Source organism: Mucor velutinosus (assembly GCF_035048745.1).
Source record: "Mucor velutinosus strain NIH1002 chromosome Unknown tig00001563, whole genome shotgun sequence".
NCBI lineage: Eukaryota > Fungi > Mucoromycota > Mucoromycetes > Mucorales > Mucoraceae > Mucor > Mucor velutinosus.
Window position 1 is genome coordinate 1298124 of NW_027041904.1, and position 27417 is coordinate 1325540.

The window sequence follows — 27417 nt, forward strand, 5'->3', positions numbered from 1 at the left end:
ACCTCCCTTTCAGCATGTATCAAATCAATTTGACACTATAAGGTACAGTTATAATGTGTATTTTATTGTTGTGTAAATGAAGTGAAAGGGAAAATGAAAAATGAAAAAAAGAGCAAAAGGAACTGTGATGAACTATGCAAAAGCGAAACCAGTTGAACATTCACTGATTGCCTTGAAGAGATTGGCACGTAAGTTTTCATACGAATCGTATTGAGGCAAGTCTATTTGATTGAAGCTATAGGAAAACAGTGTGTATTAGTCCAATGAACTACTTACTAGCCATATATCATGTACTAACCATGTGTGTGCTGATGGAAGACGGTTTTCCCCACCAAAGTCTTTGTGAATTTGGAACTTTTGTACGCCACTTGAGCCTTGAAGCTGGCTGAACCCCTCTAAAGGCACCTTGGAAGTACCAGTAGCGAACTGGAGTAACTTGGCACGCTCCTCTTGATCGAAACTTCTGACTGCACGCCAGAACCATTGGACAGGAGGTGATGAAGCGTCATAACCTTCATATTGCGTGTTGTTCTTCCAGTCATCAATGTCAATATCAGGCAGACCAGAAATCAAAAGTTCCAATTCTTGTTCGTTGAAGATTTGAATCAAGGGAGCAGGAATTACATCGTGGAAACCTTGAACAAAAGCATTGATTTGATCCTTGATGGCTGTGGTCAATTTTTGCTCGGTAACCAAGGTGACATATTCGTGCTTGCTGGCTTCAGTTACTGGAATGTTTCTGCCATTAGGCTTCAAATCCACAGTTTCCTTGGTGCCGAAAAAGTCGGTTTCAATGCTGAATGTCAAGTCAATGATATCAGTGATATCGTTCTCCAGCATCCACACTAAACTCTTGTAGTACTCTGGATCCAAGGCCTCCACATCACGATAATCCACGGTACGACCCAGGATGTGCTTGTAGAAGGAACGCGTGAAATAGGCGTCCAATAAACGGCCATCATAAATAGCTTTACCAATGACACGACCCACAAACTTGAAGAAGCTCAAGTGGTCTGGATTGACGGCCGAATCACGATTGGGTTGATAGGTCAGCTTATCAGCTGCAGAGGTAATGAACAGAGCATAGTTGGGATCAAACATTTGACGCGCCAAGACAGAGAACCACTCACGCGTAACACCACCTGCATCTACACCTTCCTCATCGTAGAATCGCACAGCCAATTTACCATTCTTGATCTCTTCACCGGTGCGACCTTGAAGCTGATGATAGGAGTCTTCAAACACGTATTGACGACGTACGTTCAATTGGAGCATAGCATAGTTTTCACGAGGCGTGGTGCGCTTGTGCAATTGTTGGGCAAAGTAGTTTCTTTTGTTGTCGAATTCAAGCATCTTGGGGTTACGCACCAACAAGGCAAATGATCCGCTCATTAGTGTAGGGTTATTGCGCACCATGATATTCAGGACCTTTTTGTGCTTTTCTGTAAACACAAAGAAGAAGGATTCGGGCGAGGTGGTTGACAGGGTCAGCTGCTGTTCAATAGCAGGCGTAGCTACTTTTTCATACACATTGTTCTGACCCTTTTCAGCAGTGCACTTGGACACGACCATGAACGATTCGATCAGCGGCAGCAAGACAGTGGCGACATTGATCAGCTCTTCCTTCTCGCGGATCACAGACAAGCATTCACCGAGATTCTGCCACAAGGGCAAGAAGTTGAGGTCCTCGTAGATTTGGAGCATGCGCTTTTCGTTCTTTGCTTGCATGAGCTCATTGCTGGCCTTGCTTTCTGCTGAGGCTGTAGTCGCGGTGATATTCTTGCGAGAGAACATGTAGTCCAGTGTCTTTAAAACACGCAGTAACTTGGCTTGATAGGAGGTAGCAGCAGCGAATGGAGCGAGGATAGTGCTGTTGATCTCTGTACCAGGCATAGCCGTTTTCAACACATCCAGCAGATTCTCGAGATCTTTCAAAATTTGAGTGCTTGATTGCTTGGCATCCTCGACAAGTTCATTCACAATTGTCTGCTGAGCACCGTCCAAGGCAGATAAATGCGAGATGGCGTTCAATGTGTACTGGAAGGTCTTGCTGGAGCATTCACCGTTGGTCAAGACATGGACGACCAGCTTTAGATAGTAGTCTGGGATAGTTGGTGGCTTTGGCATGGGTCTCTCGGATAAGTTGGGATCCTTTTGCTTGTTCTCCACCTTTTCTTGGTACTTCTTGACCAGGATGGGGAAGGGGCGACACATGGTAGACAGCAGATCCATGAGCTGTTCCATCAGAATCGAGTTGTCGATAAACACAGGGCGATCCAATAGACTCATCAACACGAGAATGGGGTATTTGTTCCAACTGACAGGCGCCTTTTCCTTGTTTTTGCCTTTTCTGCTAGACGAAGATCGTTTCAGGCTCACCAAAGAGTCGCTTTCAGTCAGGAAGTAGGTCATGGATTGCTCATTGTTGGACACAATGTAAGTAAGTGCCTCCAGACAGCGTTGAGCAATAAAGTTGGGTACATTGTCAGTGACAGCAGCAGCACTGGTACTGCTGTTGGCTCTGCTCGGCTTGGATGAACTTGACTTGCCACTCTTACCAGAAGAGCTAGAGAGAAGAGCAAAGCTGCTGTCAACAGAGGCGAGATCATTGTTGCCGTCATAGAGCACGCAGACAAGGTAAGACAGGAGATCACCACGCGTCTTGCTATTCTCGCACAGATTGAGAAGCAAACGGTTCAAGATGGATTTGGAGATGGTTTGAGGCACAAACAGCAATCTAACCAGTGTTCCCAGTTGCAGCTTTTCTACCAACTGAGCAGCTCCATCTTGACGACGAGCCTTGGCCTTCTTCTTGGGTGTCTTTGCATCATCCTCGGCAGGAGCGGGTCTTCTACGAGATGCAGACATGTTATCTAATCAAAAAAAGACATATGAGTATATGAGGTTACTTGCCACGAAAACCCTCCACAAACTTACCAGATGCAGCTGTAGTGTTAGTTGTACCAGCACTTGCGGGAGCTGCACCCAAAGCACTTGCTGTGGTGCTTGCAGGAGCCTGTTGTCTATTTTGTCTCTCACGTCTCTCACGTTCAATGGCCTCTTGATGGATTACTTCTTGTCGAATATCAGGGGGTAAAGCACTCAAAAATTCAGGGCTGATGGAATCATCTTCAGCAGGTTGTGGAGGAGCAGGTCTATCACGCAAATGTTGGTTCAGCACCTCTTCTCTCAAATCATCAGGCAATGCTTCCAAAAACTCCTTGTCAATGCCAGTACCAGAGATATCAACAGGCTCACCACGAATAGTAACAATTGTGCGCTCAGTATCAGCCGTAGTGGATGGTTCAGCAGTAGCAGCATTCTCTGCATTGGTATTATCAGTTGTGTTTGTTTGAGGTTGTGCTGCTTCATCTACAGCAGTGGCAGCAGATGTCGATGACTCAGCATTGGCAGTTGGCGCATTGGCAGCCGCTTCAGCAGCAGCAGCAGCAGCGGCCTCAGCAGCTTCAGCTTCCGCTTTACGAGCTTCCTTTGCAAGACGCCATTTCTCTTCCTCAGCCTTACGACGCTCTTCTTCCTCCTTACGTCTCTGTTCTTGACGTTTCTTTTCTTCCTCAACACGGGTCTTTTTGTCATCCTCAATAGCAATAGGCGTCAAGATGTTGAGCAGCTTGTTGACAAGCTTCAATGCCTTGTCACCCAGATTGGGGCCATACATCATACGGCTTTCTTGATTCCAACGTTCACCAGACGACATGGGCTGGAAGTCATGCAAGATGGACAAACCTTCTTCAACTTGGTCGTTGGAGGCACCAGCATTGCCAGCAGCACCCAAAGCACCGCCAAGAGCAGGACTAGACAGATGAGCACCATGGCCACCCAAGCCAGATAAGTGGGGCAGTCGATCAAATTCAAATGTGCGCAGCACACCACCAGGGCCAGATGTCACATCCACACGCAATGGCCCCGCCTGAGTCGCAGAGGGAGCATGCGTCAACAAATCTTCCAGCATACGCACTGCACTACCACCAATGATGTCTTCAAAGTCCTGCCAATTTCTCAAGTTGGGAGCACCACCAAGGTCTCTGCGAGAGAGTGCTTCATCAATCATACTACGGGCAGAGTTACCACCACCACTAGAGGTTTGGTTGCCAGTGCTGTTGGACAACAGAGGATGAGTGATGATGTCTTCTTGGCCTTGTGCATTGCTTTGGTTTCTAAATGAACGGCCTATTGACATAAAAATGTTACAAACCAAATTTAACAAGATCGACCTATTTGCAGAGTACATACCTCCTTCTAACAAAGTGCGTCTACCATTGTGAAAACGTCTTCTAAATCCAGCAGGAATAATAGAGCGGGGTCTTTCCAGCTCATCACCGTCCATGATCAGCTCTTCATGAAAGTCGGTTGGCAAGAAGGGCGTATCCAAGTCCTCCGAGTCCAGAATCATGCCATCAGCCAAGTCGTTGTCAGAGTCGTTATCCAGGTTTTCAGAGGCATCGTCGAAATCAGACAGGGCGTCCATCTCGTCCTCTTCTTCAAAAGGATCAGACAAGTGACGAATATGGTTGGGTTCATCACGCTCATCGCCAGTATCAATGACAGTCTCTGCATGCACGATGCCAGGCTCTTGCTCAATGTCCTCCAAGTGCCATGTCAACTCACGACCACCTTCTTCCCCATCGTCGTCTTCATCACTGATCAGTTGCGCTTCAGCATCAATGTCATCTGCCATCTCATCCTGGTCCATGTCATCTGAATCAAAATCTTCTTCGTCTTCTTGATCACTTTCATCCATGTCTGACAAGTCGCTTCCGCTTTGTTCGTCAAAACTATAGACTGTTAGTTCCACATTAGTAGTGTTTTGTAGATAGTTGCTCTTACTCTTCCTCCTCATCAGCAGATGAACCAAAAATATCGCTGTATTCACCGCTGTTGTATTCGTCATCGTCAATCACACTACCAGCATCAAACATGCCCAGAGCAGAGTTTCGGTAGAGATCAGGAGCTTCTTCACCTTCAGCAACAGGCGTGCTAGGCACATGCATGCCTTCTTCAGCCGTGTCCATTTTATCCTGATCCTCATCGTCATTGTCAGAACCATCGTCTGTCTTGATGGCCAACTTGGTCAGTTGTTCCAGCGGTCTCAGCATAGAGTTCAAAATGGTCTTGGCATGGGGATAGTTGATATCAACGTCACTGATAGCAGATGTCAGAATAGCAACAAAGTTCTTGTCCAACATGATTTTAGCGTTGCTCAGTGCAGTGTCTTCCTTGTTACTGTTGGCATTGGTTTGACCACCACCCAGTGAGCGAGGAATCGATGAACCCACATTGGGTCTAGCGTTCAAGATGCGGTGGCAGAGGTCCGCCAAAGCGAGGTACTTACTGTACTTGACAGAGGCAGTGTCTGATGAAGCGACAGCCTCCTTCAGTGCTCTCACTACCGCTTCCAGAACATACTTTCTCACCTGGATCAATTCGTTCTTTTGTTGGACACTCATGTCGCTAGAGGAAGAGGCGTCATAAGACATGGCCACCAGCGTAGATGCTGTCCAAGTCGACAGACCCTGCTGTTTGCGTGTGTCTTCTGAGGAGGAGTTAATGTGGTTATAAGGCAGTAAGTCATTGATCAGCATCGAGACAAAGGAGCGATGCTTGCCATCCAAAGTGGTGGTGCGCTGGCCATTCTGCTTTTTGCAAAAGTTGAAAATGTCGTATTTGCAAGATGGATAGGACGAGATCAGTTCTACCAGGCACTGCAGCAAGAAACCAGTGTACACAAACTTGATGTTTTCTTCTTTCTTTTGCTCATCTGTCAGGGGCTCCTTTCTACTGGCCACAGCCGTGGCTTCTGTGCGTACAGTCATGATTTCATTCAACAGATAGTAGACGACGACTTCAGATGATGATGCTTGTTTGGTAATGGCGGTGGTGCCACTGTCTGCGTCCTGCTTGTCATCCTCCTGCTTCTTTAGCTTGATCTGATGGTTGATCTCGAATTCATCGTATCTGGCCAAGCGACAAATGTCAGTGGTAACTTGAACAAACACCTCCGGCTCTCTCAAAGCAACATGGGCATTACTGCGAACAAAGGAACTAATATCCATATTGCGGGGACGAGGGTTAGTAAACCAGTTGGTGATAATATCCTTCATCGTGCTCTGCAACACAGCCTTGCTCTCGACAATATGACGCAAAATCAGAATGATGAACGCTTGTTGGCCTTGTAAGCCTTCCAGACTGGAACGAGGCTTGGAAAATAGCAATGGTACACCACCAATACCCAAAAAGTGAAGTGCGGATTCATGGTCCTTGGTCAAACGAACAATCATACGCAAGATGGCATAAATGTCATCTCGAGATAACTTGCTCTTGCGCAAGAGAGAGACACAGCATTGCAGTAACTTGCTACGTTGCTCCACCGAGATACCTACAGCTTTGGATGTTGAGCTTGAGCTTGAGCTTGTGCTGGGTGCATTTACATCTTCCATAGCGACATCCTCATCATCATCAGCTTCCTTGCTCTTGTCTGCATCTTGCTTTAAAGCATTCTCTTGCTCATTGTCGTCGTCATCGGATGAGGCAGACGAAGAAAAGAACATACCACCACGACGAGAATTGATATTGAGCTTGGCTTTCTTAGGTTCATCTGCTTGTGCAATGAAGGCCTCAATGACCAAAAAGATGGTGGCAGACCAGGCAGGCAATGGATCGTCTTGACCGAGACTAGAAAAGTTGAGCATATCAAACAAAAAGGAGAAGCGGTCTGCCAGTTGGTTCATGGCATTTTGCATAGGAGGTTCACGCAATAACAGGGCCAACAGACGGAGACGATTGCTGAGCAGCACAGACTTGGAGCTGTCATCACGAATCTCTCCAATTTGATCGACCAGCAGTGATATGATGTTGAGCGACGTCTTGGTGGTATCGATGCGCTTGTTCTCAGGCGATTGCTCTTCCTCGTCATACTTGCCTAGTAAGATGAGTAAATCACGGACATCAAACACCAAATCTTCACGCTGATCAGCCAAGGCCAAAAGTGCAGCTGGCAGCAATTCACACAGGGATTGACGCACAGCCTTGAGTTCCTTGACATGCTCTGATGGTTCCTTGTCGGGAGTACCACTCGCTTCGTTACTACTACTACCACCACCGCCCATGCTGTTGAAGAGAGAGCGACGCAGACCAGAAGTAGCAGCATCCAGTCTATAGTCGTTGTTCAAGGATTCCACAAACGTATCAATCACACCTTCCATGTTGTCAGAGTCATGCAAGCTGTTGTCGTCATCATCCCCATCATCCTCATGCTCATCCTCATTATCATTGTGATCCTCATTGTTTTCCTCGTCGTCATCGTTGTTGTCATCATCACTCGATGCTTCTTGGTTGATCTGAGCATCTTCCTGTGTGTTGCTGTTGGTTGGAGCAGCCTCAGAAGAGGTCTCTGTTGCTGGAGGAGCTGGAGGCGTGGTGGTTGCCGTGGTAGTTGCCGTGGTGGAGCCACCAAAGATGGGTGTGGGATGACTGAACAGATAATCTACAGCACGAGAGACTTGGTTGTTGCAGCGAACAAGTGCTTGCTCAGCAGACGCTCTCTCGAAACCCATATCGACCAGTGTTTGGATATTGCGCTCAGCAGCAACAACTGGCGTACGCAACAGTGTAAAAGGTGAAGTCATGAGTGGTGCAGTAAAGTTGCCAAATGGATCACCTACAGTAGCACCTGCACCACGAGTCGTGGATGTTGCTGTAGAAGACAGGCTAGCAAAACTGCCCTCTCCCTTCATGATTTGCTGGAAGATCTTGATCAGTATCTGGTTGACTGCCTTGGAAAACAAGTGCAGTTGTGGACAGGTCAAGTAGTCTTTGAGAGGAATAAGCTTGAGTTCCAGGCAGACGATCCATTCATAAGGATCAAAGTAATCCTCTGCCTTCTTGTCCTTTTGAATCAGTGTGGTTGTATACGCAGAGTCTCGTAATGACTTTGGTGAGCTAATATGAAGCAGCACGTTCAAGAGACTCTCTATGCTGCTGTTGACGCGAGTAGTAAGTTCCTTGTGCTTTTCCTTATCCTGTTCTAGATACAATGCTTGAGCCGCTGTCCACATGTCCTTGAGATTACCCAACAGCAGATCAATACCACCTTGTTTCTCAAAAGCAATAGCAAGCGGTGCTTGAAGCGATGACTGTGTGCGTTCGTCTCTCAAAAGGAGCGATGTCATGGTATAAACAGATGTCAAATAATCGTATTTACAGTCAGGAGCAGTAGCTTGAGTGATGGGAGGCCACGTAATATTGTCCTTTAAGATATCTGACATGTATTCAGCCAACTTCATAGTTTGGGATTTGGGAAGTGCGCTACCAGTGCGACGACTGAGAGAGACCTTGATCAGGGCTTGGAAAACGGGCACCAGGAGTTGAGGAATTTCGCCAAGTAGAATCTTGAAATGCTTAATATTGACCATACGAGGATCTTTGGCTGAAGGTGCGTTTTCATCCATCTTGTCTTTGGAGGCTTCATCTTGTTTGGCAGAGGAAGAGGCTACCTCTTCAGCACCAGCTGCGGTAGATGCAGATGTGGTGGCAGATGCTTCTGTTGGCGTGTTTGTACTGTAGATGCCCAGTGGATGCTCGGCCAGGCTAGCAGGATTCATTTTCAGGGCGCCAAGCCCATTTGCGAAAGAGGAGGATTTAACAGCGTACCAAGCAGGAGGCAAAGCTTCTTTCAGCAGGATGTTTTCCCATACAATGTGTCTGTGCAGTTGACCCAGGAGCTGGATGATGTTTTCTTGCTTTGATTCAGAGAGAAACTCGGTCACCAGAGAAGCACCGTTTCTACCATGAGATAACAGGGCTGAACAACAAAGGTTTGACAAGAGGCCAACATAGCCATGCAACTGGATCATTTGGCGCAAGTGTTGATTTCCTCGTGCAACCTTGTCAGTCTCTGTTGCATTCACATCCACAAACTCCATCAAGGTGCTCGTTTGGTAATCGCCTGTCTGGTCTGTGATAAAGCGAATAGACTCCTTGACCTTGGCAGCAATGGCAAGCACGGTAGGCAGAGGGCTGACTTCGCTGATCATGCGGAACAGATACGAGAGCGAGTCTGAAGCAATGGTTACTGAGAAGTTTGCAGGCAGCAGAGGCAAAGCGTAGTAGTTGAGCAGCATTTCAGGGCAGCCTTCTTGGACAAATTCTTTGATATTAGATTGATTTTGGAAGAGACCTTCAAGGAAACGAGAGACCAAATCAATGAACGATACGAGTAAGCATTCTACTTTTTCAGGCTTGTCTTCTTCTTCTCCTTGTTCCTTTGTAGCAGTTGTTGTTGTTTTGGTGGTGGTGGCGGCAGAAGTAGTAGCTGTGGACATGGCGGCGTCTTCAGACGATGTTTGCAGTAAATGACTATTATCACTTGATTTTCCAACCCCATTCACATCAGAACCCATTTCAATTACTTTTTTAATAAGAGATGTGACACACTGAAATACTGAGGGCTTTAAGGAGGGATGATGTCGAATCAGCTCATCCATAGTAGACCCCAATCCAGTTGCGCTATCTACGTCCATTGGATTTCTCAAGAAATCATGCGATGTCATCAGGTCAAAAAAGTGCGGCAAGGGCTTCTCTGTGTTGAACATGTCGAGTCCTTGCACATTCAGGCACATGGCGCCAAATGCATTCACAGCTGCCATCAGGACTTCGTGATTGGGTGAATCGTAGGTGGAAATGGTGTGTAGGAAGCTTTGTGGGAGCTTGGCTTCTTGCAAGATGGGCAGCGAAGTGGGCTCGTTGTGGATGAATGTGGTACTGACATTAATGGCTAAGGCAAATATACCGTTGCCAAAGAGCTTGGGATTTTCCATGATGAGCTTCAATGACTGTGGCAAACTGGAGTCGATCAGGTTACGAAGTCCGTCTGTTGTGCCTGAAGATCCCATCATGCGTAACAGGAATTTGAGCATGGCTTTAATGGTAGACAGTCTATCGTAGGGAGCCGTGTTGGTTGCATTGAGCTGAGTCTCATTTGGCATGGCACTCTTTGTACAAGTTTCAATTTCCATCTAGTGTCACACGTTTTAATCACTTACGCACGGATATAGATATACACAAAACCCCACTCAATCTTACCTTGATGCGGTTCAGCAATGTGTCCAAACCATTGGCATTGCAGAAAGCCGAAAACGACGTAGCGAATGAGTTGACAATGGTGTCAATAAGGCCCACCACTTTGGCTACGTTCTTGAGTTGCGTGTACTGATAATTTCCAACAATCTGAACAAGCGTGGGGATAATGCCTGCCGACATGAGCATTTGCCCACCTGGTTGCGTTTGTAATAGGAAAGACACAAATGTAAATAATGCGTCCAAGAAGGACTGAGGATATGCTTCATTCAAATTGGCTTTGCGCAGGATTTGCATCATGGTGCCGTGGTTGGCAGACGCATTGACAGCAATCAGGACTTCAGACAGTTTGTTGCGGTGTCTTGCGATGCCATCGAGAGCGTATAATACATAGGTTTGAATAGTCTAGTATACATACAAGTTAGTGCGTATGTCCACAGCAGCATTAGCAATATCATCCACATACGGTATCAGCTTGTTTCTCAGGAGAGATCAGTTCTGCTAGCTGCGAAATCAAGTAAGGTTCATAAATAAAGACCTTGTTTTGTGCAGTGGTTTCAGAGATCGCATGCGCTGTAAAGATGATATGTTAGATGCTTCTCTACAATATCGGATGCTAGGGATATACATACACATCACAGTGATGGCTAAAATACGGATACCAAGCAGCTGTTGCCTCTTTTCAGGGTCACTGACGTGCTTTGCGATCCTAATTCTGTTTGCCAATTCAAACTGAGACTCTTTGGGCACATTGTACTTTTGGACGAGATCCATAAACACGTCCACATCCTCCTTGTGTTGAAATGTTTGATCTGCCATGTTTTCGGTGATGACTTGGTGGCCTTCCGTTGTGGTTGTACGATAGAATTGGAGATTTAAAGTCGTCATTTTAGGTGTAACAGTCAGATCCTGTGCAATACGTAACAGCTCTACAGGTACATGACTCCATCCTCGAGCCAATTCTACAATTTTATCTTGAGGAATCACAAAGGATGAACGAATTGCTTTTGGGTTGTTGATTCTCTGAGCTGGTCGAATCAGGAAATGAAGCACTTGTTCCAAGACATCCATATCAAATGTGTTTAGCAACATGTTGAGGTGCTTTAGCCAGAGCGTCAGTCAATCCATATGCCATTGCACACACGCACACCAGACTTACCTCGTATGAGTTGTAAATGTTTCTGTTGGTACAGTTCTCAAACAGTATACGCGCAAGATCAATAATGGACAGGATGAGCTCTTTTGTCTGGTCATCAAATGGCTTTGTCTGTATGTCTTTGAGGTTGTATTCAGTGCAAATGTCGAGCAGAATAGCATCCAATCTGTCGAGCGCGGCGACCCAGTGGAATAGATCACCTCTGGCATACGGCCATGAGCTCAATTCTCGGATGATGCTGGGGATATGCTCTTTCTCTTCTACTTCCAAGCGTCTTATCAAGTCACTCAGCTGACGTGGCTATTTCAAACATGTTAGATGTATATATCACAATGGCTACATGGCACCCTATGGCTTACCAATGGAGCCAACTTTTTGGAGGGTGATTTCTTAATCTTCATTGCTCGCGAGTGTGTGAATAATGTTATACTAGATGACATTGCGATGAGTCGGTTGATCCCAAAGCGCCCGCATTGGGTTTAAACAAACCTTTTGTTGTGTTTCTTTCTTTTTCAAATCTGTGCGAGAGAGCTATCAAGTGAAAAGGGGTTTGTATGTAGATGTGGAAGAGAGGCAGAGAAAAAGATTTATTTTACAACAGCTGCGACTCTTTTTTATAGGTGTTTTTAAAAGTAAGAAGAAAGAAAGCCTCTCCAAAGAAATCAAGAGGCAACAAGTTTTTGTGCCCTTTGGACTGAGGAGTTCCAATGATACATGTTGCGAACTTGTACAAAGTGTACGTCATGATTTGACCCAGACCAAAATGTATTGCAAACACTAGCATTTGATAGATCTGATACACCTAGCAAGACTCTGCTAATAGGCTTCAAATGGGCATCGCAATGGCCAAGACGTGTCTTATGTTTACTAGGGGTGTATGAATTAAGAGCCTCTTTACATCATGAATGAAGAATGGCACCTGATTATATACAATTAATAAAAATTGAGAATGGGGCGAGCTTTAATTGTTGATGGATGAATTTAATGTGGAAGACACTGGTACTGTGGAAGCCGGTGATGATGGGGGGGACTGGAGGTGATGAATGTGCTAGAGGGTATTGTGCTGGCCGGCGAGCTGGTTTTCGTGCTGAATGTTCACCATACCAAGCTTCTCCATCATCCCAAGCTCCCCCTTTATCACCCTCTCCTCCATCATACTAGACTCTTAATTGTTGGCCAAATCCTTCTTGTAAGTAGCGTTTTCTTCGTGGCGGCTCCCTTTCAGCAGGATGTCTTTTCTTGCTGGGGCCTTCTCTTGGTTTTGGTTCTCTCTCTGGTTTTTCTAGTTTGGCCTTGGCCCCCTCAGCAATTTGTGGTTTGGATCCATCTTCATCAAATGCTTCTTCAATAGAGGGTAAGATGAGAGCGAACTTCCTTTTAATAGTAATTAGTGGTAAACCAAGAGGTCCTTCCTGGATGCTGTCGTCCTTGTGTATCAGTGATCTAGCTGTGCATTTTTGAATAATGTGGAATCTCTCGTTGGATCTCAAAGTGAAAGAAACAGGAGGGGCATGCTGATTTTCGTGTAAAGCAAGGTTATTAGCTTCGCGACGGGTCATAGCGAGATTAATTATATCATTCCAGAGGCAATCCTATATAAACCTGCATCAATACAAGTAATGACTTCCGCCTGTTTATGTAGTAATGGGTGGTATATCGCGTCCTAAACGGCGTAGCCTTTAGCGAGCAACGCACTCTGAACTTATACGTGCTAAAAGGGTGTTGCCATTTGCACTGTCTAAATTGCTACATCATTTGTCAGTCTTTCAGGTTATGGTATAATACAAAAGCCTGAATAGATACCTTTCTAATGAGTTGACTTATATTACAATCAATCTAAAAATAAACAAAGAAGTGAAAAAGATGCTGCGAATCGAGCTCTCTAATTGCAAATTCAGTCAAAAGATACCATGGTGTCAATTACCGCTGATAAATAAAGCCATCTTGTCCATACTACAGAACAAGTTGATCGCTGTCCATCAAACGTATGTTCTGGTTTAGGCAAACACAATCATCCGAGAACTCACCATACAAGCAGCAATATCTGTAAAGAAAAAGGCAAAAAAAAAAAGAAACAATAGGGATCGAATACGCGTTTTAATAGCTTTTGAAGCCACATCGTTGCATGTACTCAAAAATGCTTGGGTTCCCTATTAAGCGTATATCAGTTATAATGATTTCGGATGCCACGCTGCTATGATGCAATTGGTGAAATTTGATATATCTATTGAACTGGTACCTTTGAACGGGCTAACACAGCCAAATTGAACGACTTTCGAGCCTTCATATCTTGACATGTAGACCTTCCTGAGCCGCCGGAATGATACCAAATAATTGCACTTGAGTAGTAGTAACTTTCTGACACCTTTGCTCAACTTTTTGAGACCAACAAAAACATGGCCAAAAATCGACCAAAAAGCATGAGGGGTACCTCATGCTTTTTTACGAAAATCAAACGATCACGTTTTTCACATTGAAAATGAAGACTTTTACTATGGTATATACTGAATCAAAATGTTCCTCTCGATTCAAAGCAACCTCTGAAACCACGTTTATGAGGTTTACATATGCAAATCTTTGACATTTTGGCCAAAAACCTTATTCCATATTTTCTGGAATTGCTCAATAGTTCCAGTCAAAACATCCATTTTACTTGCACCATTGGAAGCGCATTGAAAAGTATTCTTAGAATGTATTAGGAAGTATGGGCTGATCATCACAACTTATAGAATCGAATCTCGCAAAATAGATTAAAGAAGTCGAAAAAAGAAGAGATCTGGCCAATTTTGAGCAGAAAAGAATAGTCTGAGTTCGAATAAAATTTGGCGCTGCTGGCTGACTCAAATGCCTTATTAATGATAACAATGATGATTGGGATGCAGAATTAAATGGGGATCATGAATTCGGAAGAAAGAATTATCACTTGATCTAAATAATTTTGCATTTTGATGTCTGACAATGTAGTCAGCCCAACTCACCACCAAAATATATGTAATCGCCTCTTCCTAATCATAATTTACAGCATTACAACATGGCATGTAGGCAGTATGCGTTTGATTCATTTGTTTTAAAGAGACTATCGCCGCTGACTAAAATACTTTTTTGGTAAATGATGCATATATCGTTAGAACTAGTATCAGAATATTCATTAGAAATAATGGCCGCCATCTCATTGACAGTTGGTAGATTTCGAGTGTGCCTATCTTCACCAAAAATTAGCTCCAATTTCGTTTGAAGATTGAATCAAATGTGTGCATCCTCGTTGGTATGATTTCAGGCTTGCCGTTCTTTCTCTTCACCCGAGGTTTCATGGGCATGTTTGTAGATGCAAGTAAAGGGTTTCGAGCCTTGTCCGGTACTAAATGTTTTTGCATGAACGACCAAGCTTACGTAATAGAGTCATCAGATCGACGACGTGGTGATATTATCCACCCTCCTCCTAGGATGACAGGCAGAGGAAAACTTTGTAATTGCCAACTACCCCTACTATCAGATATCAAATTCGAAGCCTGAGTAATATAATTCGGCTGTGATATTGTTGGTTGGGCTATGATGTATAATCAGTGCTAAGTTAGTGTCAAATCAAGAACCAAAGTTTGTATGTAACTTGTTTTAAATTTAAAATTATATTTTCTTAAGGCTTTCAAGATTTCTCTAGAGTTTCCATTAATATGCTTCTATGCAAAATCAAATAGTCATTTCCAAATAGTGCATACTCCATTCCCAATAAAATGACTAGGCATCCAAATTCTTTTAGGTCCATCGGATGCTAAATGAAGCCTGACAAAACAAGTTACAAAACTGGATCCGAAATGAGTAATATACGCGCGTCTCTTCTTTCTCAATTACTTCAGAAACTGAAAATATGCCTAAATTAAACGTTACAATCAAGTGGAGCGGCAAGAAGTTCGAGAACTTGGAGTTGGGTAAGTCGCAAAGCTACATGGAGATTCATAAACACCAACCTTTTCACCAGACACCGATGAGTCTGCTGAACTCTTCAAGACTCAAATCTACTCACAAACCGGCGTACCTCCTGAACGTCAAAAGATCATGGTCAAAGGTGGCCTTTTAAAGGTATAGTGATCAAGTGCAACGGTATGCAAAAGTAAAAAGTGAATTAACAGGCTACTGCAATGATAGGACGACACGGATTTGAACAAATTAGGGCTGAAAGATGTAAATAGGCTAACAAGCAGAATGAGGGATAGAATACTTACACAAGCCGACAATAGGGCCATAGCTTCATGATGATGGGTACTGCAGGCGAGCTTTCCAAACCACCTCCAAAGCCCGTTCAATTCTTGGAAGACATGACAGATGCTGAAGTCGCCGAAGCTGTAAGGTCGACTACGCATGCACTAGAAAATCACTCTAACACCTTCATCATAGTTGGACATTCCTCCTGGATTAGAAAACCTTGGAAATACATGTTACATGGTAAGCAAAGCTGGATGACATCTCAAACTAGTGTCTCATTATTCCATAGAATGCAACTCTGCAATGTATGCGTGCTATGCCAGAACTTCAAAATTCATTGGAAAAGTATCAGGGTGGATTGAATGGAGTTGATAACCGTGGTAACTTGGTTGCTAGTCTGCGTGATCTTTTTGTCAACCTCAACAAGGTGTCTGACGGTTTCCCACCTCTGGTTTTCTGGCAGGTAAGATCAAGAGTTGACACAGTAAACTTGCGTGGCATAAACTGATGTTTCTCTGCTATAGATGCTTCGTCAATCATTCCCTCAATTCTCTCAAACAGGCCAAGGCGGTGTCCCTATGCAACAAGATGCTGAAGAATGCTGGAGTGAACTTGTCTCTGTATTGAAAGCTAAATTGCCCAAGGAAGAATCAGAGCAGAATTTTATCGAGCGTTACATGACCGGTCAGTTGCAAACAGAGTAAGTTTTGATGGATTATTCGTTTGATTTGAGTACTGATGCAATTCATGCTAGAACTACTTGTGAGGAGGCTCCTGAGGAGGATAAAGTCATATCCACTGACTCATTCAACAAATTGAGTTGTCATATTTCTATCAGTAAGTTGAAGGGTTGCTTTAAATTAGCATTTTATATTAAGTCGTATATCAAACAGGTATCAACTACATGATCAACGGCATTTTGGAGTCATTAAACGAAGAATTGGAAAAGACGTCTCCCACATTGAATCGCACCGCTAAATATATTCGTAAATCCCGTGTCAGTCGCCTTCCTCAATACTTGCCAATTCAGTTTGTTCGTTTCTTCTGGAAGCCTCAAGAGCAAGTCAAGGCCAAAATTCTGCGTAAAGTCAAGTTCCCCCTTGAATTTGATGCAACCGAAATTTGCACACCTGAACTCCAAAACAAATTTACCAAGGCAAAGTTGAAGATCAAGCAAGTGGAGGATAAAAAGATTGCCAAGGAAAGAGATGAGAAGCGCAGAAAGATGAACAACGATATCAATGCTGCTTCATCAAGCACTGCTGCTACTTCAACTACCACCGCCACTGATGCAAGCAAAAATGATCCTATGGATACTGATGAAGGAAAGGTTGATTGGACTGAATACTTGGACCCTGAGCTCATTAAGGACGTTGGATGCAATCCCACTGGTCAATACGAACTCGCTGCAGTTTTGACACACGTTGGTCGCTCTGCTGATTCTGGCCATTACATCGCTTGGGTCAAGAAGGGTCCCAATGAATGGCACAAATTTGATGATGACAAGGTTTCTGTGCTTCAGGATGCTGATATCGAGCGTCTTGATGGTGGAGGAGATTGGCATACTGCCTACATTGTTTTGTACAAAGCTAAAAAACTTGATTAAATTTTGAAATATAAAAAAAGTATCTTTATTAAAAATAAACTTGCACAGCCTGATCTATAGATGATTCTGAGGGGCAGTATGGACATTTGAATCTTGCAGCAGCTCTGCTGTTTCTAGATAATCGCGTCAGACTCTCTTTGCAAATGACATGACCACAGGGCATCATCATGGGAGGATTCTCATCTGTTGCTTGTTCTTTAGATACTGGACAAGCAAACACTGAATGGTATCTCAGCTCCTCATCAAGAGGAATTTCAACTGGTAATTCATCCTGTGCGCTCCATTCTGCTCTCTTGCTTGCCATGATGGTGAATAGCTTCATAATCACTGGTAGCGCTGTTGTGCCAACATAAACACTGCAAGATTGCTATCAGTAAGACGGATTCTTTATAAATAATATGAGGCTCACCTGGTATAAAGTGGACTTTCTGAGCTCATCTTCAAAAGTGAACAGAAATCCCTTTGAAACTCTTGTTTGATTTCACTCCAATTCGATGGCGAGCATAGATCAGCATAGCGAGAGGTTGATATATCGTTTATATACAAGGATGCTGTCATTAATCTCTTGATTTCTACAACTATGTCAATACACTGTCCGCACTCGAGATGCACTGAACCTACCAGGATAGTTCTTTTCACCAAAATGATGAAAGTGTGTTCTACCATAATTAATGGCCCCCAGCGCATCACCAGCCAACAAGAGTTGGATGAATTTCATACGATGCAGGTTGAACTCGAGAGAACTCCCCAATCTGCGTAAACCCTCATGATGTTCTTCTGTCCACCTATACAAGCATTAGTACAGATTAACAAGAAGAGATGTTCGGTGACCTTACTTGATTGCAGATGTCAAGTCATTTTCTTTATCCAACTGATTCAAAACAGTGTACATTTGTTCAAATTCGGCTTTTAGATGTTCCACAGTCGAGCGCAAATCATCATCAATTGGTACTTGAGCCTCGTCCATGAATTCATCACACAACTCAAATTTTCCTTGTCGAATAAAGTGCAATGCTAACGCACGAAATATCAAGTCTTCCTTTCCAGCAAACGCTTCTGGATGATAAATGACAGAGATATCCTGCTTGAATTTCTAATACGCTTTGTTAATCATAATATTCCCGTAACATGAATTGCGATATGTACTCTTTCCAAGTCTTTGTTCAGCTTCTTCAAGCAAGTTTCGAATTCTTTTTGTGGTTTCTGAAATTGCAATGTTTTTGCAGCATCTTTAATATCTACAATGCTTTGTTCTGGATTGCTGTTATCTGTTATTTGCTAATACTTAGCATATCTCTATGGTGGTTTATGCTGCACTAATTACCAGTTGCAAGTGATTGTTTCTGTCTCTCCAATAGCTCTTTGAAAGAAGCCAATCTGTCGAGAATTGTGTCTTGCATTACTGTTTGCTTCTTTTGCATGTCTTGACATGATTTTTGTATAGTGTCCATATTAGAGTATTTGATAGCTTTGCGAAAGAAAAAGATACAGTTCAAAAAGAAAAATGGAAAATGTTGAGAAAATGGTAATTTGCAGTCCGAACGCTTCCTCAGCATAATCTTTCTAGGACAAGTTACATTTCACCATTATGGACATGATGCGTGCACATAAAGTAATCGTTGAGCTATATGAATGTAAATCTTTAATTAACTCTATGAATGAGAAGACCCGAAAACAGCACAAGTGCTTTATTAGAGTTTCATCCGCAAAAATATCCCCACAAGAGCACGTATGTCAATGTAGCCATCGATTGATGATCAAACGATTCCTGAGCGCACTGTAAGCAAAAACAAAAAATTGCGGGCTGCCCCTAAATAGTAGCAACAAAGATTGATAGAGACACAAATTCAGTTAAATTGTGCTCAACAAGCATTGTATCTAGCAAGAGACTAGCAATTCCGTCAGCAAGCCAATGTAAAGAAGGACTTGATTTCCTTCTTTGCGCTTGTATAATCCATATTGAGTATAGCTTCTCTTATCTTTTCCACATCATCCTCAACATATCCAATCTAAAATTCATGTACATCATCATTTTCTACACAAAAACTGGTATAGGAACATGTTAGTTTCAAGGCTCTAGCATCAATATTTGGTGTTAAGCACAAAGAATAAAAGGATTATTATTTGTAGCTTATAAAAAATGTTCAATATTATAAAAACAAGAAAAGACTTATTTGAATAAGATCAGACACAAAAACTAATGATTTATTGATGAAGACAAGAGTTATTCTATTTATACTAAGTTCTGAATGCCAAAGTAGCAATTTATCTTGTACAACGCTTATCACATCTGGTGAACCTCAGTATTTAGATAGCTGAGATGCACTTCACTTATCATAGCTTGTCCATGTTGTTGCACAACACAGACATATCTACCCATCAAGAATACCTTAATCTTTATAGACAGTTGTAGCCCTTCTGGCACAACATTGCCCCCCCAGATTCAGGTACTTCTTGTGGACATTTCGTAATCCCAGATTACAAAACATCATGACAATATAGCACATAAAGCACTTTCCAATAAATAATTACCAAATGACACTGCATCCGAGATCAGTCAGTAAAAACCTTGTGTAAAAACCTTTCATAGGACAAAAATGTAAGGAAAAGACTTGATCCCATCATGCTAGTAGCCATTTAAGACCTGTTTGATCTACCACTCTGACCAATTTCGCGAGTAGTAGTAGTTCGCCAGTTAACTGTTTGAGGAGCTAACCTACGTTTACCAGCAGCCTTTGCACCTTCTCTTCGAGCCCAATACAACTCAATGTGTTTGGCCGAATCAAAGTTTTTCACAGGCTCCCAAGTATCTTCACTAGGATCATCGAACCCTTTCCATTTTACCTTATACTCATAGTTACCAGGAGATCCTCTATGATCAATCACAGCTTGAATTTCGTAATGCTCTGCAGAGAATTCATCAATTGTGATTGGCTGAGGATTCGCAGCGACTTGGTACTTGATATGATGGGTAGGCACATCTCGACTAAGGAGTGCACCCGTCTTGTCAGCCAGCACATAGGAACCTTTATCGGTTATACTATGAATCAAATAAGGTCCTTCATACCGTTCATCTAACTTATTTTGACGATGAACATTTTTAATCATAACCTTACTACCAATAGGATAGGGTTCGGCAATGACCTTATGTTTCTTCGCAAAGTTAGCATGATCAGCATTTTGTGTATCCACAATACGCTTAGAAATAGCCGGGATAAGAACATCTTGTACAAAACGGTATCGTTTGTCAATGAGTCTATTATCAGCTTTCTCCAAACGTTTGGAATAGTCCACCTTTGAATAATCAGCCAGACCATTTGGTTGACGATTAAACAAAAGTGTATACGGACGAGATTTATGTAACCGAGCATACTTGACATTGATGCAGTAATTCACCCACGGAATGAAGTGCTCCCATTGATCCCTCTTACCTTTTAACAACTTGATAGTCGTTAACTTACATATTTTGATAAATGACTCAGAAACCGAGTTACCCAATGGATTGTACCCTAATGACAGGCGATGGTCTATCCCACTGATGTCCATCATAGCACGGACCACCTCATTTATCCATTCCAGGCCTCTGTCTGAAGTCAACTTGATTGGCCATCCAAAAAGTGAGAAAACTTGAAGCATTTCCCTGGCAATTGTCGTAGCCTTCTTGTCTGGAATGCATCTTATCACAGTAAATCTCGTAAAGTAATCAGTAAGGACAAATAGAAAGTTGCTGCCGAAAGAGCTAGTAACACCCATATCACCGAGATCCATGCACCAATGATCCAAAGGTTGGGCTGCATTGACACTACGGAAAGGATGATATCCCTCTCTAGCGATATTGTACCTGTTACACTCGTCACAATCAGCTAATATTCTTTCTATGTCTTTCCGAATGTTCACCCAGTGAAACCCTTCATGATGAATTGCAGTTTCAACATGTTTGATCCCAAAATGTCCAACCAGATGCTGAGCAATGATCATATTGTCTCTTTCATTAGCAGGAGGAGTGATATAGTCAGCAAACCTAAGCGTACGCAATATGAATTCCTTTTGCTTTTGCGAGACAGCTGTGGTGGTGCCATCTTTGATAAGAGTAGCGTTTACCGCAGTGCGTGCATGGTTGCTAAAAGAATTAGATCGTAACGCCTTAGTTGTCTTGACCAAAGTACGTTTCATTGGAGGCGAAGGTGTGACAACCTTGAGTTTGTTTTTGGAACCCTTTTTCTTTCTTTTTACACTTTCACCACCATCAGCATAGTACCTGCCCCCCAGAAGATGTCGTGCTGAAGCATCAGCATCCGAATCTTCGTAAAGTCGAGATAAAGCATCAGGAATTACGTTAAGGACACCGGGCAAATGCACAATATCGAAAGTATAAGAAAAAATGGTCTCCCACCATCCAAGCATGAGTGCATTGGGGACTTCCTGTGTATTCAAGTAGATCAGACTCTTATGGTCCGTATGTAAGGTAAACTCTCGCATATACAGAAAACGATGAAACTTAACCAAGGCATAGCAAATCCCTAGCAATTCCCTTTTCGTAGTACTGTAGTTACGCTCAGAAACAGACAATTTACGAGATACGAGACCTACATATCGAATTTCATCGTTGACCACTTGATATAAAACCGCGCCAAGAGCAGTTAAACTAGCATCAGTAGCCAAGTGAAATCGAATCGAAAAATCAGGAGGTGACAGCACAAGTGCCATCGTAAGTGCATCCTTCAAGTCGGCAATCGCTTTTGTATGAGACTCATTCCAAACATCTGTTAGATCTTTGTACTGTTTCAAGCTATCAAGATCTCGAGTCAGACGAGAATAACATGGAATGGCAGCACGAAAGTACGACATTAAACCCAAGAAAGATGCCAATTGACGACCAGTGGTAATAGCCGGCCAATCTGCAATGTTGGTAAGTTTTCTACCGTCAGGCAGTAATTTACCATTAATAACACTCCATCCCAAGAGATAAATACTACGCTGAGCGAAGACGACTTTCTCAGGATTGAGCACCAAATTAGCATCGGTTAAACGACGAATTACCTCAGCAACCAACGCATAGTGATCTTGTAGGCTCCCATTACTACTGCATAAGATGTCATCTACATAGCAGGAAACCGAGTGATCACCATCAGTAGGAAACGAAGTAGAACCAGAGCTTGTATTCAAATCAGAGAGCAGTGTTTGCAATGTGCGTACAACCACCGATCCGACATGGCGAATTCCATAAGCAGCCTTTTTATGGGTGTATTGGATATTCGTGAAGGGACAAGTAAATGACACTTTATGAGCTTGCTCTGGATCCAAACCAAAGCTAGTAAAGCAAGCATGGATATCGAGACAAGTATGAATCATTTTTGTACCAATGCTCTGATGGATATGAGAGATCAAAGGTAACTGTTGTTTGTCATCCACTTCCAAGATAGCATTCAACTTACGAACGTCACACACCACTCTAGGCTTAGACATTGTGTAATTACCATCAGCGTCCTTTTTCTTTACAACCAACAATGGATGATTGAAACGTGTATGACTAGCAGATCTTTCAACAACACCCTCATCAAGCCATATCTGAATTTGTTTGGCAACAGCATCACGATAAGCTTCAGGCAAAGGATATTGAGCTCGCCAAGCGACAGCACCTGGTTTAGTATCAAGCTTAATAATCGAATCCGGCAGATTACACTGAGTATTCTTCATATCAATGCGCGAATTCTCTTCTAATAACCCCTTTAGTGCAAGTAGAAACGGCTGTCTCTCTTCCTCACTACCAAAAGGATGTGCGTTTGGAGTAATACCATCATCAATAGGGTCTGGTACACGAGGACCTGATTGAAAGCCATGTTGACTCACCAAGCCCGTAAGACCAATGCCAAGCTTGGACAAAATATCCATACCAAGCAATACAGGTACGTTTTCCTCAGAATAGAATGGAAATACTTCAAACAAATGGTTTTTATTTGATTTATTGTAGCTAATGTGCAAACGTACCGCACCTATTCTAGGCACAGTCGTTACTTCATGAGCCATTTGAACAAAGCTCTCATCATCATCATTAGCCTCAAATCCAGCAAGAGAGGTTCCTCCTAAGAATTGAAAGAACTTGTCAGTGACGCACGAAAACGTAGCACCCGTATCCACTAAGCCAAAGCAAATGACATTTTGAACCACAATAGGAACACAAATAGCATTGGTGGTCATAGTAGGTGGAGCACTAAATCTAGCATCGAACTTACATTGCTGAGCAAATATATTTTGTAGCGTATCGTCGTCCACAGACATGCTACTCATCTCTTTTTCAAGAAGAATAGACTGGGCACGATTCACCAGGTCAGTATCCTCAAAGATACCATGAGCTTCACTCATCACAGCATCTTGGTCAACATCAACATTGTCACTATCACCAGAAGAAGGAGCAAGGACAACATCATCCACCGATTGTTCAGCAGAGGAGACAGCAGGGGAAGAAGCACCTTTCTCAGCTAACGCACGATCAACACGAGCAGAGAGAAAAGCAGCTTGGATTGCAGCATCCATCGAATGTTTGCCACCACGTTTCTTAGTCATGGCACGCAAAACTTTTTTACCACCATTGCCCTGATGGGTGTTACCACCACCAGTACGAATAGCAGTGTTGCAGTGATGCATCTGCCCCTTTGGTCGAGGACCGTTACATTTGGAGCAAGTCCCTTCAGCAACATGTTCAGCAAATGTTTTGCCAAAACGATTAGCACTAGAACGTGGAGAGTTGGACGAGGGACCATTGGATCTCGACGAAGAGCTACTTTGCAGAGCGTTTCCACTAGAAGAAGGTGCGTACCGAGACTTCTTTGCTTCGTTCGAAACAGGTATGTCAGCAGCGCGTTTTCTTCCATCAAAAACAGAGCCCAAAGATTCTTGACCCGTCTCAATAGCCATCATATCCATCTTGCGCACGAGAGAGGACACATAATCAATGTCATAAAATGACGATTCTGGTGCCTGACTCATAGCAACCATTAGCAACCTAGCGGTAACCTTGGGGAAAGCGTCAAAAAACACCATCGCAACGACACCCTTATCACTGATGTCAGCTCTATTTCTCAACGTCTTAAACCGCTCTACGAAACCATCAACGGATTCTTCGTTTCCTTTAGTACAACGAAGAAACTCCCTAATTCTTTCGAATCTGAGCTGTTCTTTTGGTGTACCAAAACGACCGATGATAGCTCCCTTCAAGGTAGCCCAAGACACAGTGGAGCCAGATGCTTTCACAAACTCATCAAGCCAATTGCGAAGATCGCCGGGAAGACAAGGAGGAAGCAAACGATACCAGTGTTCGTCAAGATCAAGCGTGCAACTGCTCAACTTATCGGAAAACCGGCGACAACACTCCTCAATGTTGGCAAAAACTTCCTTTTTTTCATCTTTGACACGTCCAAACCATTGGAACAAAGGAAGATCATCAGGTACAGTTGAACTATTAGCCGCACCTTGACTAACCACTGTTACTTGAGAAGGACTCTGGTTAGGTGTGACCATAGAGAGAGCTTTCTCTATAGCCTCCAAGTTAGAGCACTTCTTTGACAGGGCAGCCTTCAAAGCGTCGACCTCTTCGTCCGACTTGTCCCCACTGTTCGCAACTTCAGCGATCAACCCATGAACCTCCTGACGAAGTCGCTCTACAGCTCCTCCGTATGAAAGCTCGCTTCCAACAGCTTGAACATCTGAACTCTTGTTCTGTTCTGCAGGAGACACAGTAGAATCATTCATAGTCATATTTCGGTTTAAATTAGATAGGTAGGTTAAAATCTGGAAGATTCTGATTTACACGATCTTAAAAAATGTTAAGCACAAAGAATAAAAGGATTATTATTTGTAGCTTATAAAAAATGTTCAATATTATAAAAACAAGAAAAGACTTATTTGAATAAGATCAGACACAAAAACTAATGATTTATTGATGAAGACAAGAGTTATTCTATTTATACTAAGTTCTGAATGCCAAAGTAGCAATTTATCTTGTACAACGCTTATCACATCTGGTGAACCTCAGTATTTAGATAGCTGAGATGCACTTCACTTATCATAGCTTGTCCATGTTGTTGCACAACACAGACATATCTACCCATCAAGAATACCTTAATCTTTATAGACAGTTGTAGCCCTTCTGGCACAACATTTGGAAAATCGATTTTCGATCGTCCAAAAGTTGAAAACTTCAAAATCAAAAAACATTTTGTACTGTGGAATACATCCACTATGATCTGCATTCCGACAGTTTATCCAGTTACCAGATTTAGATATAAACTGTGTGTACGCTGGATTAGATGTACGATATCGATTTATACTATAAGAAGATATGGACTTCAGATACGCTAGTACTATTATAAGATTCATACTATATAAGATATAAGCTATAGATGGCACCATGGACATGCATGGATGGCGCTATAGACTTATACTTGTATTCCGGCTTTGACTACAGATGTTTACCATATCTAGATAAGCACCAAGATTAATGCAATATGAGCTTGTTGCTTCAGATGTGCACTTTATGATCCACGCTATAAGACACATGCTTATATCCGTGTGTTAAGCACAAAGAATAAAAGGATTATTATTTGTAGCTTATAAAAAATGTTCAATATTATAAAAACAAGAAAAGACTTATTTGAATAAGATCAGACACAAAAACTAAAGATTTATTGATGAAGACAAGAGTTATTCTATTTATACTAAGTTCTGAATGCCAAAATAGCAATTTATCTTGTACAACGCTTATCACATCTGGTGAACCTCAGTATTTAGATAGCTGAGATGCACTTCACTTATCATAGCTTGTCCATGTTGTTGCACAACACAGACATATCTACCCATCAAGAATACCTTAATCTTTATAGACAGTTGTAGCCCTTCTGGCACAACAACATGCTTATATCCGTGATACTAGCTACAGATACTTTATGTACTACAGACTTGTACTATATATGGGACATGCTACAGACATGCACACGATATGCTATAGCCATGCCATATATCCAGATACATGCTAAAGATGTATGCTTAGCGATATACACTCAGATATGTACTATTGATATAGACAAAGGAGACTGTAAGACTGTACCTATCGGATACATGCTACTAGATCGATATTAAGTATCCTTATAGAAAGGATAGATCAGGAGGGTACTTCGGATGAGAGTCTAATTATTCATCCAGACAGAGCTAAATCATGATTAGCTTGCTGGAGTTGTCTTTTAGCATGATTAGACATTAGTTGATCTGAGTTGACTTATTTGTCAACCTAATTAATAGAACTTTTAACCATTGTTATAGTATATAAGAAGGATCATCTACCTGGCCAGTAGAGAGACTTCAGTTTTACTTTACACCTGTCAGTTTGATAATAAAACATACCTTTACCAAGTTGACATTACTGTTTTTTTTATTCTTTTTTTTCCATGAATTTTAGTCTATCAAGCCTCAAACTCCACAATAACATCTTCCTGCATACTCTCTATATCTACTTCCATTTATATCTCGATCAGATCTCAGATTGCGTATACTACCTTCACGTATTAGCATCTGACACATGTCGTGCCTAAATATAGGCTTAAGCCAAATTTGAAGAAAGCGACTAAAAGGCGCCAGCACATACTCGAAGGTTCTGGAAACTGATAGCAGCAGACATTGATCTGATTATCAGTTGCTATATAAAGTATTATATCTACTGGAAAGTTCTATTGATTAAGTAATTATCGATCGTAGAAATGGTATAAATATAAGTTGTAAATGCAATCAATAAACAGTATCCTCGAACATAATCTCAATCTATTAGTTACACTCTAAGTTATTTGTTAGCTCCTACCATTACATTTATCTATTAAGACGACACACACTTGTCAGGGTTGAAGGGTATTCTGACAGTGATTTAGATCTGCAGGATATCATTGACAGACTAAACACAAACAAGAATAAGAAGCGCAGGTTTAAACCTAGAGCGCCAGCTACCAGGAACATTAAACAGCGATTAACCTGGATAGCGCACAACATTACACAAACTATATTGGATAAAATCAATGTTCAAATCTAATATTAATAAAGCACCTTTTTATCCATTCAACTAAAAGGCTATAACATCTTCCTGCACACTCTCTATATCTACTTCCATTTATATCTCGATCAGATCTCAGATTGCATATACTACCTCTACGTATTAGCATCTGACACACTTGATAAATATCAAGCTCTCTATAATGATTACCTTGGTAGTTGGTAATCAAGATATAAGTATTGTTGTGTGGAAAGGAAGACTGTAAGAACTATCCCAATAATTATGAGAGATGAATTTAAGGGTTCTTTAGGTTTGTTCGTACTAGAT

At 42.4% G+C, this 27417-nt stretch overlaps 5 protein-coding genes across 5 annotated transcripts; 1 reads left to right on the top strand and 4 right to left on the bottom strand.

The window, feature by feature from the left end:
* Positions 1-132: 132 nt before the first annotated feature.
* Positions 133-11652, bottom strand: RRP5 (ribosomal RNA biogenesis protein rrp5; the record flags this gene model as incomplete). Its single annotated transcript, XM_064828278.1, has 10 exons — positions 133-235; positions 299-2873; positions 2938-4191; positions 4255-4796; positions 4849-10034; positions 10102-10500; positions 10562-10668; positions 10728-11196; positions 11255-11551; positions 11611-11652. 10 exons carry the CDS (start codon positions 11650-11652, stop codon positions 133-135), a joined length of 10974 nt encoding a protein of 3657 aa, XP_064685480.1.
* Positions 11653-12408: 756 nt separating this feature from the next.
* Positions 12409-12810, bottom strand: ATC70_009038 (uncharacterized protein; the record flags this gene model as incomplete). The annotated part of the gene is made up of 1 exon (XM_064828279.1): positions 12409-12810. One exon carries the CDS (start codon positions 12808-12810, stop codon positions 12409-12411), a length of 402 nt encoding a protein of 133 aa, XP_064685481.1.
* Positions 12811-15116: 2306 nt separating this feature from the next.
* ATC70_009039 (uncharacterized protein) lies at positions 15117-17057 on the top strand (the record flags this gene model as incomplete). Its single annotated transcript, XM_064828280.1, has 9 exons — positions 15117-15177; positions 15228-15328; positions 15395-15430; positions 15487-15591; positions 15644-15691; positions 15741-15914; positions 15976-16151; positions 16206-16288; positions 16345-17057. 9 exons carry the CDS (start codon positions 15117-15119, stop codon positions 17055-17057), a joined length of 1497 nt encoding a protein of 498 aa, XP_064685482.1.
* A 28-nt stretch (positions 17058-17085) lies between these two features.
* Positions 17086-18508, bottom strand: ATC70_009040 (uncharacterized protein; the record flags this gene model as incomplete). Its single annotated transcript, XM_064828281.1, has 6 exons — positions 17086-17413; positions 17467-17629; positions 17679-17842; positions 17894-18150; positions 18204-18325; positions 18382-18508. The coding sequence occupies 6 exons, from the start codon at positions 18506-18508 to the stop codon at positions 17086-17088; spliced, it is 1161 nt and encodes a 386-aa protein (XP_064685483.1).
* Positions 18509-19694: 1186 nt separating this feature from the next.
* On the bottom strand, positions 19695-24812 carry ATC70_009041 (uncharacterized protein; the record flags this gene model as incomplete). Its single annotated transcript, XM_064828282.1, has 1 exon — positions 19695-24812. The coding sequence occupies one exon, from the start codon at positions 24810-24812 to the stop codon at positions 19695-19697; it is 5118 nt and encodes a 1705-aa protein (XP_064685484.1).
* Positions 24813-27417: the final 2605 nt, after the last annotated feature.